Here is a 12,835-nt window from a genome sequence, read left to right as displayed (position 1 = left end):
GATATAAAAAATAAAAAGAAAAGCTACTCACCAATCACCAGCCAATCACTTACCCCCTTGGCTGTGACGTCACCTTTTGATTCCTTTCTACTTCTTTTTTGCTTTCTCTCCCGCTGTAGCTGCACCGGTACGCCTTTTATAGGCCGCTCCGACACTGCTCCCGCCTCTCATCAACTGCCGCTGGCTCTCGAGCTCCCGCTGGGCCTTTTATAGGCCGCTCCGACACTGCTCCCGCCTCTCACCAACTGCCGCTGGCTCTCGAGCTCCCGCTGGGCCTTTTATAGGCCGCTCCGACACTGCTCCCGCCTCTCACCAACTGCCGCTGGCTCTCGAGCTCCCGCTGGGCCTTTTATAGGCCGCTCCGACACTGCTCCCGCCTCTCACCAACTGCCGCTGCTCTCGAGCTCCCGCTGGGCCTTTTATAGGCCGCTCCGACACTGCTCCCGCCTCTCACCAACTGCCGCTGGCTCTCGAGCTCCCGCTGGGCCTTTTATAGGCTGCTCCGACACTGCTCCCGCCTCTCACCAACTGCCACTGGCTCTCGAGCTCCCGCTGGGCCTTTTATAGGCTGCTCCGACACTGCTCCCGCCTCTCACCAACTATATAAAAGCAGGGAAGTCTTGCTACAGCTATACAAGGTATTGGTGAGGCCACACCTGGAATACTGCGTGCAGTTTTGGTTTCCATATTTACGAAAGGATATACTTGCTTTGGAGGCAGTTCAGAGAAGGTTCACTCAGTTGATTCCGGGGATGAGAGGATTGACTTATGAGGAAAGGTTGAGTAGGTTGAGCCTCTACTCATTGGAATTCAGAAGAATGAGAGGTGATCTTATCAAAACATATAAGATTATGAGGGGGCTTGACAAGGTGGATGCAGAGAGGATGTTTCCACTGATGGGGGAGACTAGAACTAGAGGGCATGAACTTAGAATAAGGGGCCGCCCATTTAAAACAGAGATGAGGAGGAATTTCTTCTCTGAGGGTTGTAAATCTGTGGAATTTGCTGCCTCAGAGAGCTGTGGAAGCTGGGACATTGAATAAATTTAAGACAGAAATAGACAGTTTCTTAACGATAAGAGAATAAGGGGTTATAGGGAGCAGGCGGGGAAGTGGAGCTGAGCCCATGATCAGATCAGCCATGATCTTATTGAATGGCGGAGCAGGCTCGAGGGGCCAGGTGGCCTACTCCTGCTCCTATTTCTTATGTTCTTATGTTCTTATGTCATCGACCTAAAACATTGGGGTGAGCTTTAAACTAAAAAAAGGAGTGGGTTTAGAGCGTGTGGATAGTGAAATTGTTAAAAATCGGAATCCCACCCCCAAACCTGCCTTCCCCGAAAATCCAGCCAATTAACTCTGTTTTTATCTCCACAGATGCTGCCTGATCATCTGAATATTTCCAGCATGTTTTGTTTTTATTTCAGATTTTCAGCATCCGCAGTGTTTTGCTTCATATATAACAGACATAACAACTTGTTATAGGTGTACCTTCGATTAGTAGAAATTCTCTTTAAATACACTGGATATAGATGAGAAACTCCAAAAAATATTCCTGATTTTTAAAATTTTTCATTCTCAGGCTGTTGACACTGCTGGCAAGGCCGGCATTCATTTCCCTTCCCAAGTTTCCCTGAGAGGGTGACGATACAACTGCAGGACTCACTAGGCCAATTCAGAGGGCAGTTAAGAGTCAACCATGTTGGAGTCACATATCAGTGAGACTGAGTGGGGATGGCAGATTCCTTCCCTCAAGGACGTTAGTGAACCAGTTGGGTTTTTACCACATGGTCACTTTTTTGATGCCTGTATTCTAAAACTGCATTCACATTTTCAAACTGCCATGGTAGGATTTGCACTCACGTTCTCTGGATTATTAGTCCAGTAACATAACCACTACACCAATACACTTAATTAGCCAGTTGATGCTGAGATGCAAATCCCCCTCGACAGTGAGACATCAGATGATTGTTTCGACACTTGTCTTAATATAATAGAAAGTCTTATTGTTGGTTAATTCTCTGTAAAGTGTGCTCAATTCCATTCGGTACAACTGTCTTCTTCTCCAATGTAGATTAAAACACTGGAACAAAACAAAACTATAGAGGAGCTGAATAAATCTGTAAAGAAGCTGGAGAAGTTGAAAGAGGAGGTTCAAGAAAAGCTAAACTCCACAAAGTCAGACTTGGACTTCACTGAATTTGAGGCAAATGAGGAGCAAAATCGAGCCCGGAACATACTGGAAGCTGTTAGCAGTGAGCTGAAGACTCTCAAACAAACCCTGGAAGAAGTGGCCAAAAGAGAGAAACAGGTCGGAATATTCATCCTTGTGTTAACAAAGTGCTTTTTGTGGAATATATCAGTGATTTAGACAACGAATGTAGGTGGTATGATTAAGAACTTTGCAGATGATACGAAAATAGGCTGTGTGGTTGATAATGAAAAAGGAAGGTGTAGACTGCAGGAAGATATCAATCAACTGGTCAGGTGGGCAGAACAGTGGCAAATGGAATTCAATCCGGAGAAGTGTGAGGGAATTCATTTGGGAAGGGCTAACAAGACAAGGGAATACACAATAAATGGTAGGACACAGAGAAGTGTAGATGAACAAAGGGATCTTGGAGTGCATGTCCACAGATCCCTGAAGGTAGCAGGCCAGGTAGATAAGGTGGTTAAGAAGGCATACGGAATACTTGCCTTTATTAGCCGAGGCATAGAATACAAGAGCAGGGAGATTATACTTGGACTGTATAAAACACTAGTTAGGCCACAGCTGGAGTATTGTGTGCAGTTCTTGTCACCACATTACAGGAAATATGTGATTGCAGAGGAGAGTTACGAGGTTGTTGCCTGGACTGGAGAATTTTAGCTATGAGGAAAGATTGGATAAGCAGGGGTTATTTTCTTTGGAACAGAGGAGGCTGAGTGGAGACCTTATTGAGATGTATAAAATTATGAGGGTCTAGATAGAGTGGATAGGAAGGACCTATTTCCCTGAGTAGAGGGGTCAACAACCAGGGGGAATAGATTTTAAGTAATTGGTAGGAGGTTTACAGGGGATTTGAGGGAAAATTTCTTCACCCAGAGGGTGGTGGGTGTCTAGAGCTCACTACCTGAAAGAGCGGTCGAGGCAGAAACCCTCACCACATTTAAAAAAGTACTTGGATATGCACTTGAAGTGCCGTAACCTACAGGACTACGGACCAAGAGCTGGAAAGTGGGATTGGGCTGGATAGCCGGCACGGACACAATGGGCCTAAATGGCCTCCTTCCGTGCTTTAAATTTATTTGATTCTATGATATGATGAAAGTAAAGAGTGACATGCAGAGAGTGGAATATTTCCCATTTTCGGCAGTACTGAGTCATTCCATACAAGATGCAACAGGTCTAACTGGTGGTTCATTGGTAGCACTCTCGCCTCTGAGTCAGAATGCTGTGGGTTCAACTCCCACTCCAGAGACTTGAGTTCCCAATTTAGGCTGACAGGAGTACTGCATTGTTGGAGGTGCTGTCTTTTGGATGAGATGTTAAACCCCAGTCTGTCCTTTCAGATAGAAAAGATCCCATAGCACTATTTGGAGGAGCGTTCTCCTGGGATTCTGGCCAGTATTTAACCCTCAATCAACAGATTATCCCATCATTATTTCATTGCTGTCTGTGGGAGCTTGTTCTGCATAAATTGGCTACGCTTCCGACATTGCAACAGTGACTACACTTCAAAGTATTTCATTGGCTGCAAAATGCTTTAGGATGTCCTGACGTTGTGGAAGGAGATATATAAATGCAAGTTCTTTCTTTCTTTAATATAGACTAGACTCAAAGCACAGCTGCCAGTTCCAGGGGGTCGCAGTAAATTATACGTCGATAATTTGCAAGAGTTAGAAGTGTGTGACGAGTAGAACCATATTCAAACAGCTCAGGGTAAATGTTTAAGAGATGGTCTTGCAAGAATCTACTGCCCCATCATTAACGGGTTAAATTATGGGGACACATTGCATAAACTTGGCTTGTATTCCCTTGCGTTTAGAAGGCTGAGGGGTGATCTGATCAAGGTGTTTAAAATGTTAAAATGATCTGTTAGGGTAGATACGGAGAAACTCTTTCCTCTGGTGTGAGATTCCAGAACAAGGGGGCATAATCAGAACATTAGAGCCAGGCCATTCATGGGTGAAATCAGGATGCAAGTCTTTGTACAAAACGTAGTGAAAATCTGGAAACCTCTCCTCCAAAAGGCCGTGGATGCTGGGGATCAATTGAAATTTTCAAGACCGAGATAGATAGATTTTTGTTGTGTCAGGGAAATAAGGAATATGGAGCTAAAGTGGGTAAACGGAGCTGAGATGCAGATTATCCAAGATCTAATTGAATGGCAGAACAGGCCTCCTCCTGTTCCTATGTTCCTATCTCCAGTCCTGGCACAGTGCAAGGTTTTCCCAAAGCGCATATTCTTAATGGAGGGTGAATCAGGCAGCTGTGTGATGGGCCCACCCCAAACTTCCGATATCCCTGTACGTACTCCGGGATTGCAGAAACAAAAAAAATGCCCCGTTCAGAGTTTGGATGCTGTGAATAAACTATTAAGAGTGACTACATGCAGATTCTAAAATAATATATGTGGCTTGTGTCAGTGACCTTTCCTGAGCTGGAGTTGGTGCCAGTAGTAGTTTGCCTGACTCACTTGCCCAGGAGAGGGAGTGTTTTACTACAAGATGTTAGGTCAGTGTTTACCGTGAAACAGGCTAACCTGCTTGGATGGAGAATTTGTACAACTTCCTCTCTACAGTGTAAAGGAGAACAGATGGGGCAGTGGGGACAATAAACATTCTCCGGTCATTTTTGAGAATCAGTGGCAAAAGGGAAGTGTGGGAGATTTTCTGTGTCAAGGCAGAACCTGGGAGACCTGTGGCTTAAAAATCAGGAGGTAGGTTGGAGGGTTGGAGGCAATTGGAGGGGGCCGGGGGTGGTGTTGAAGGCAATCATGAGGGTGGGTGAAGGCAATTGAGAGGGGGGATAGACCTCTGCGGCATCGAGGCAAACCAGGTCCTAAAGCAGGCATATTCATGGTGCCAGCTCCTGTTTTAGCAGGTCGCTAGGCACATCTCCAAGGCGCCTGAATCAATAGGGCATCAGACATATTTCCGACACTCTTTGGCCACTGGACGTTGGCCTCTGAATTGGACTTCTGTGTACCTGGAAAATGAGTGCAATGAGGTGCATTTTCACCCACCTGATAATAAACTCTTCAAAACTACTGATAGAATAACCTGCTTCAACACAAGTTATCCTGTTACGCATTGTGTCTGTCCCTAAAATCACTTCAGAGTCTGTTGACTACAAGTTACAATTAACTGGTTATTGGTTGTGTGGATCGGAGGGTGATTGTCAAAATTCAAAAGGAACGTTTGTGGCCATTTTACGAAGTGCTTCTCCTGGAATGAGCCTTGTCCATCAGGAGTGACCATGGGGATCACCTGCTGGAATTCCCGAGTTGCACTCCCAGAGAGCGAGGCTCCACGCCAGGAGTCCAATTTTATAAATAATCCTTACTTAACCTATGGCACGTTCAGAATCCCTTAATACAGCGTGATCACTCCTGGTTATAGGTATTCTCTATATAAGCTCCGTGTGTGTCTGCGGGTGTGTGTGGATGTGTGTGTGTGTGCGTGTGAGCCTGAGTGTGTGTGTATGTGTGAGGCTGAGTGAGTGTGAGCCTTCATGTGTGTGTATGAAGGGGGCAGCTCAGCTTTCTTGAAGACTGTACAATCCTTGCCACTGGACCAAGACCTAGCTCTGTCAAGCCCATGTGGTGGCTGGTGTGCAACGGCCATCACACGTTAAAAAAATCCACGCACAGGCATCGTCCACCCTTCAGGATGTAGTTCGGGTCCTTCATTGAAACACCTGTGAACTCATCCTTTTTAGGTGTGGAAGCAAGTCATCCTCGTTTCGAGGGACTGCCTATGATGATGATGACAATTGGAGGTAATAACTGTCCTGAGGCCCGTGTGTATCTTGTTCTTTTCTGTGGTATCTGGACAGGCTCAACTACACAAATTATGTTTTTAAAAAAAGGAGGTTCATATTGCACAGATAGAGAAAGCCCGAGCAATCTCAAATGTTCCTTCTAGGCTCTTTCTGTTCTTCAATCACTCTCAGTTCACCAACACTGCAGCAAGACGAGGAATCGATCGCGTTCATTAATTGGAAAATACATTGTGTCTTTCACACCCTATGTGACATTTCCCACACAGCACTGACTTCTGCTGTAAGCAAGTTAGCAGGCATCAGAGAGAGAACTCTTTGAAAATGAATCCGGTCAATATTTTTGTACTGCAAATTGGCTTCTCCACTTTCTATATCCTTAAGGATTTTCTGCTTGTTACTTTCTCCCTTTCTAATTCCCAACATGCTGCAAAGTTCAGGTTGACACATCCAGTACAGTACTGAGGAAATGCAGCACTGTCGGAAGTGCCATCTATCAGATGAGACATTAAACCGAAGCCCCATCTGCCCCCTCAGGTGGTTGTAAAAGATTCCATGGCACTATTTCAAAGAAGAACAGGGGAGTTATCCCTGGTGCCCTGGAAAATATTTATGCCCCCTCCACCAACATCACTAAAAAGCAGATTATCTGGTCATTACCACATTGCTGTTTGTGGGACCTTGCTGTGTACAAATTGGCTGCTGCGTTTCCTATATTACAATTGTGGCTACATTTAAAAAGTACTTCATTGGCCGTGAAGCGCTTTATGACGCCCTGAGGTTGTGAAAAGTGTGATATAAATACAAATGTTTCTTTCCTTTGAATTGAGGCTCGTCTGCCTTGCAAACTTCCATTCTTATCTGCACGTTGCCTAACCTCCCCATCCCCCAATGTCCCCCTCCCTCATTACTGCCACACATTGAGGTCTGAGGATAGATTTGCCAGGCTCCACTGATGGTGGGGAGTATTGATCAACAGGAGCGCAGGATGGTAAATCACTTCTCATGTAATCCCAATAAAGCCTCTCATTTGTGTCTTCTTCTCCCTCTTCACCTCTTGTAAAGCAGCATTGCTATTTCCATATTCTCCATTTTATGTTTACTTCATAAAATCGTATACCATTTGGCCCATCGTGCCTCTGCCAGCACTTTGAATGAGCTATCCAATTAGTCCCACTCCCCTGCTCTTTCCCCATAGCCTAGCAAATTGTTCTTTTTCAAGTATACCTGTATCTCCAATTCCCTTTTGAAAGTTACTATTGAATCTGCTTCCACCACCCTTTCAGACAGTGCGTTCCCGATCATAACAACTCGCTGCAGAACAAAAGGTCTCCTCAATCGTCGACTCCCCCCCCCCCCCCCCCCCGGTTCTTTTGCCGATTTCCTTAAATCTGTGACCTCTGGTTACCAACTCTCCTGCCAGTGGAAACAGTTTCTGCTTATTTATTATATCCAAATGCTTCATGATTTTGTACACCTCTACTAAGTCTACCCTTAACCTACTTTCAGTCACTTTAAGTATGCTGAGGTGATAGCAGGAGATTGGGACATTCTCTGTGGAAATTCAGGGCCTGTAGGCCACAAATTAGAATGTAGGAATGTCATGCAACTATGCTAAAATATTAGCATTTTGTTTACTGGAAGTCCATTCGAAACTCATGAGTTGAGATGTTTTCTGCAGTTTGATGCCTGTTCTTTATGCAACTCTATTTCTTTATCTTCCTTTGGCTTGTTTTTATAATTTCCCCATTCCCTTCCTTGCCAGATACTTTGAATGCTAGGTTTTGCATTCCTACCTAAACCACAGTGGCCTCTGTTGCTATTTCCACTGTTTTGACATTAATGGGATGGACCTCAGCTGTCCCGTGTGTGTCCAACTGTTCCTTGAATATTTCTCACTGTATCCTTGTAGATTCCTGATATATTTATTGACTTCCAGGCAACTTTGCTCAACTCCTCGAAATCTGATCTTTGAAGTACCACTCTGGTAGATATCACCGCTACCGAGATTAGTGGGCAAACGTTTCACAAATTCCAGTGGCATGCCTATGTTTGCATTGTTCGATGTGTTACGCAGCATCAAGCACTCGTCTGCTTATACATCAGCCTGTGCGCACCGAACTTCCAGTGGAGATTGTTCCAACCTCCTGCCATCGCTTCATCAAAACGGCCATTTGCACCCTTTCTCTGTGAGTTCTGCCGATCTCCCATCATAGTCACAGCAGGCAGTCAGGGACTGTTATCTTTGGTATTACTGGGTATTATTGCCCATTTCACATATCTTCATGAGCATTTCACATTTAATGTGCTTACTGAATGCAAGATGAATTGTCGAATTTACACAGGAAGCCATTCAGCCCATCGTCCCTGTGTCAATCCTAACTCTTTAACTGCAGCTGTCTATTCTAATCCTATTTCCCTGTCCTTTTATTTTGTCTTTCCATTTTTTTTCCTTTTCCAATACTTATCCAATTCCCTTTCAAATGATGTTACAGTCTCTCCTTGTGCTAAAGTAGTCCCTGTTCTAATAACCTTCTGTGTGAAAACATTCCTACTAACTTCTCCCTTCATTCCTCTAGTGAGTCTGTGCCCCCTTGTTATGGATTCACTAACCAGTGGGAATAATCTTTAACTGTTTACTCTCTCAAACCCTTTATAATGTTGAACACCTCCATTAGCTCCCCCCTTAACCTTTTCTGATGCAATGAGAAAAGCCTTTCTTCCTAACTCCAACTACGCCTTGTATCTTGTAATGAGATTTGCACATCTCTGCACTGTGCCTTCTTACTTCATTCTGACTATTCTCTGATTAATATTCTCAAACTACTTCATCAGGGCCTGCTTGCAGGAGAACTTTTACAGTACTGGTTGGCCTCTGTTCTTCCACCCTGCATAAACTTTAGCTCATCCAAATCTCTGATGCCCGTATCCTAACTCACACCAAGTCCCTTTCAGTCCTGTGCTCGCTGACCTATATTGGCTCCCGATCTGGCAATGCCTCAAATTTAAAATTCTCACCCTGGCGTTCAAATCCCTCCATGTTCTCACCCCTCCCTATCTCTGTAACCTCCTCCAGCCCTACAACCCTGCGAGAACTCTGCCTTACTCCAAATGTGGCCTCTTGCCCATCCCAATTTCATTCGCCCCATCAATGGCAGCTATACCTTCAGCTGCCTAGGCCCTAAGCTCTGGAATTCCCTCCCTAAACCTCCGCCTCTCTACCTCTCTCCTTTAAGACACTCCTTATAAACTACCTCTTTGACCAACCTATCATAATATTTTCCTTATGTGGCTCAGTATCAATTTTTGACTGATACACTCCTGTGAAGGATCTTGGGACATTTTACTACATTAAAGGTGCTATATTATTGCAAGTTGTTGTTGCTTTGATATTTCCAGTTACTTTATCCTGTCTTTATCAGTAGAAACTGGCTGTGATCCTACTTTGAATATGCTGTGACGGGATCTCTCAGTGGGATACACTTTAATGTTGCCCTGATAAGTTTGATGGTGCCTTGATGTCCAGGGCAGTCACTCTCACCTCGCCCCTGGAATTCGAGTGGATTTGGCAGGACTGCAAAGCTTTGATCTGATCCATTGATTGTGGGATTGCTTAGCTCTGTCTATAGCATGCTGCTTCCACTTTTTAGCATGCATGTAGTCCTGTGTTACAACTTCCCCAGTTTGGCACCTCAATTTTAGGTACACCAGCTGGTGCTGCTCCTGGCATGCTCTTCTACACTCCTCATTAAACCAGGGTTGGTCTCTGGCTTGATGGTAATGGTAGAGTGAGAGATATGCCGGGCCATGATGTTACAGATTGTGGTGGAATACAATTCTGCTGCTGCTGATGGCCCACAATGCCTCATGGATGCTCAGTTTTGAGCTGCTAGATCTGTTCTGAATCTACCCCATTTAGCACGGTGGTAGTGCCACACAACACGATGGGGTATCTTCAGTCTGAAGATGGGACTTTGTCTCCACAATGACAGTGTGGTGGTCACTGCTATTAATGCTGTCATGGACAGAAGCATCTGTGATAGGTAGATTGGTCAAGTAGATTTTTCCCTCATGTTGGTTCTCTACCTGCCGCAGTCCTAGTCTGGCAATTATGTCCTTCAGGACTCGGCCAGCAGTGGTGCTACCGAGCCACTCTTGGTGATGGATATTGAAGTCCCTCACCCAGAGTACCTTCTGTGTCCGTGCTACTCTCAGTGCTTCTTCCAAGTGGTGTTCAACGTGGGGGAGTACTGATTCATCAGCTGAAGGAGGGCGGTAGCTGGTAATCAGCGGGAGGTTTCTTTGCCCATGCTTGACCTGAGCAAAACTGATTTCATGGGGTCTGGAGTCAATATTGAGGACTCCCTGGGCCACTCCCTCCCAACTGTATACCATTGTGCCACCACCCCTGGTGGGACAGAATATACCCAGGGATGGTGATGGAGGAGTCTGGGACATTGGCTGAAAGGTATGATTCTGTGAGCATGACTATGTTAGGCTATTGCTTGACTAGTCTGTGGGACAGATGTTGGTGAGGAGACTTTGCAGGGCTGTCTGGGCTGGGAGTGCCATTGTCGTGTCTGAAGCCAGTCGATCCATCCAGCTTTAATCTTCTTATTGTTGTCGCAGCAGTTTGTTACAACTGATTGGCTTGCTCAGCCATTTCAGAGGGCAGTTAAGAGTCAACCACATTGCTGTGGGTCTGGAGTCACATATAGGCCAGACCAGGCAAGGACGGCATATTTCCTTCCCTAAAGGACATTAGTGGACCAGATGGGTTTTTACAACAATCTAATAGTTTCATGGTTACCATTACTAATGCTAGCTTTTTATTTCAGCTTTATTTAATTAGCTGAATTTAAATTTCACAGCTGCCATGGTGGGATTTGAACTCACATCTCTGGATCATTAGTCCAGGTCTCTGGATTGCTAGTCCAGTAACATTACCACTGTGCTACCATTCCTTTAAGTGTGTGTACATATTAACAGGGTGATTAACGTAAGGTTGCACACTTGTTGTTTCAGCTGGTGAATTTCAGAGAAGTTGTTTCACGGATACTGGGCCTCAACGTTAATGCTCTAGCTCTTCCTGATTATGAAATAATCAAACGACTTGAGAGGCTGGCCCAAGCTCACCACTCGTCCGCAGTGACTGCTCTGTGCCTCGAGAACTCGATGGGTAAGCTTCACCAGGGCTATGCGGCAGGATGTGAGGCTCGGCAAAGGTTGGCCACCAGTCTGAACCATCCAGGCCCCAAGCCAATGACTGCATTGCCAGCGCGAAGACTGAAGAGTGGCTCGTCGTAAGAAGCCGAGAAGCTTTATAGATCTGAGTTATTTTGGTAATGGAATGCTATTACTGTGCAAAGTTCGAATAATGTCCATATTGATTATTTCAAATTATCATCACTTTGCTACAGCCTTCTTTTCCTGTGATGACCTCCCAAACATAAACCTAAATGGTCAGCCGTGGCTCAGTGCTAGCACTCTCACCTATGTCAGAAGGTTGTGGGTTCAAGTCCCGCTCCAGAGACTTGAGTACATAATCTAGGCTGACACTTCCAGTGCAGTACTGAGGGATTGCTGGACTGTTGGAAGTGTTGTCTTTCGGATGAGATGTTAAACCGAGGCCTCGTCTGCCCTCTCAGGTGAAGGTAAAAGATCCCCATGCTCTATTTCGAAGCAGAGCAGGAGAGTTATCCCCGGTGTCCTGACCAATATTTATCCCTCAACCAGCACCACTAAAACAGAGTATCTGGTCATTATCACATTGCTGTTTGTGGGACCATACTGCGTGCAAATTGGCTGCCGTGTTTCCTACATTACAATAGTGATTGCAGTTCAAAGGTTTTTTCTGTGAAGCACTTTGGGACGTCCCGAGGCTGTGAAAGGTGCCATGTAAATGCAGGTTCTTTTCTTTCTAAATTACATTTCTAACGTGCTGCTCACCTACAGGAGGATGTCGGGAGCAAAGTGATGGAGGCCCAGTAGGAAGGGGAAGGTGGGAGGCGGGAGTAGAGGAACAGCCAAAGGGAAGGGCTCTCAAAGCAAGCAGTGAGGCAGCTGGGCAGAGAATCGAGGGAGTTCCGGAGCGCAGCGACGTGGTGGCTGAACAAGTGGTCACCAATGGTGGAACGAGAGTAACCGGGTGTCCAGTGAGTTGCAGGGCGCATGCAGGGTACATGTAGTTGGAGGAGATTTCTAAGGGAGCATGGGGGCAAGGCTATGGAGGGTGTCCGACAAGTGCAGATACCCATCAACATGTTTAGGAGTCTCCAAAGTGCTAGTAAATCCGCATGGTTAGAGGTTCTCTTTGCCCACTTGACACACTTTCCCCTACGAGCGCTTCACTTACCGCAATCTAGAGAGTTCAAGCAAGAGACTGGGCTTGTGGATCTGCAGGAAGGCTGCTGCAGAAGTTTAACTAGAGAAAACTGCACATCTTACCAGCTGTTTGTATAGCTCGGGCCCTCCCCTATCCATTAAGGCATACAGGGTTATCTAGAGCTGAGTGAGAAGGATCCCAGCTCCAATACCAGGTTCCATTAAAGAATCAGGCTGTCTGGTCAAACATCAGTAATGGACTGATCAAATTTAAAATTCTCATCCTCATGTTTAAATCCCTCCACAGCCTCACCCTTCCCTATCTCTGTAACCTCCTCCAGCCCTGTAAGTTTCTGAGCATCTCCCTCCGCCCCCCCCTCCTTTCGCTCCATCTGGCCCCATACCCTGAAATTCTCTCCCTAAATCTCTCCAACATCCTTTCCCCCTTTTACGACCCTCCTTAAAATCCACCTCTTTGACCAAGCTTTTGTTCAGCCCCCTAATATCTCCATTATTTCGCCATCTATTT

General features: G+C 45.5%; 1 protein-coding gene across 1 annotated transcript in view; it reads left to right on the top strand.

Annotated features, from left to right (window-relative positions):
• The window catches only part of ccdc170 (coiled-coil domain containing 170), a 101,300-nt gene extending 89,340 nt beyond the window's left edge, over positions 1-11,960 (top strand). The window contains exons 12-13 of the mRNA XM_070888811.1: positions 2,074-2,310; positions 11,008-11,960. Of these exons, the coding sequence (XP_070744912.1) occupies positions 2,074-2,310; positions 11,008-11,289 (519 nt within the window). The 3' untranslated portion in view covers positions 11,290-11,960. The remainder of the gene's footprint in view (positions 1-2,073; positions 2,311-11,007) is intronic.
• Positions 11,961-12,835: the final 875 nt, after the last annotated feature.

The sequence above is a fragment of the Pristiophorus japonicus genome, chromosome 9 (assembly GCF_044704955.1).
Source record: "Pristiophorus japonicus isolate sPriJap1 chromosome 9, sPriJap1.hap1, whole genome shotgun sequence".
NCBI lineage: Eukaryota > Metazoa > Chordata > Chondrichthyes > Pristiophoridae > Pristiophorus > Pristiophorus japonicus.
Note: the sequence above shows the minus strand (reverse complement) of the source record. Positions and strands in the feature narration are given on the sequence as shown.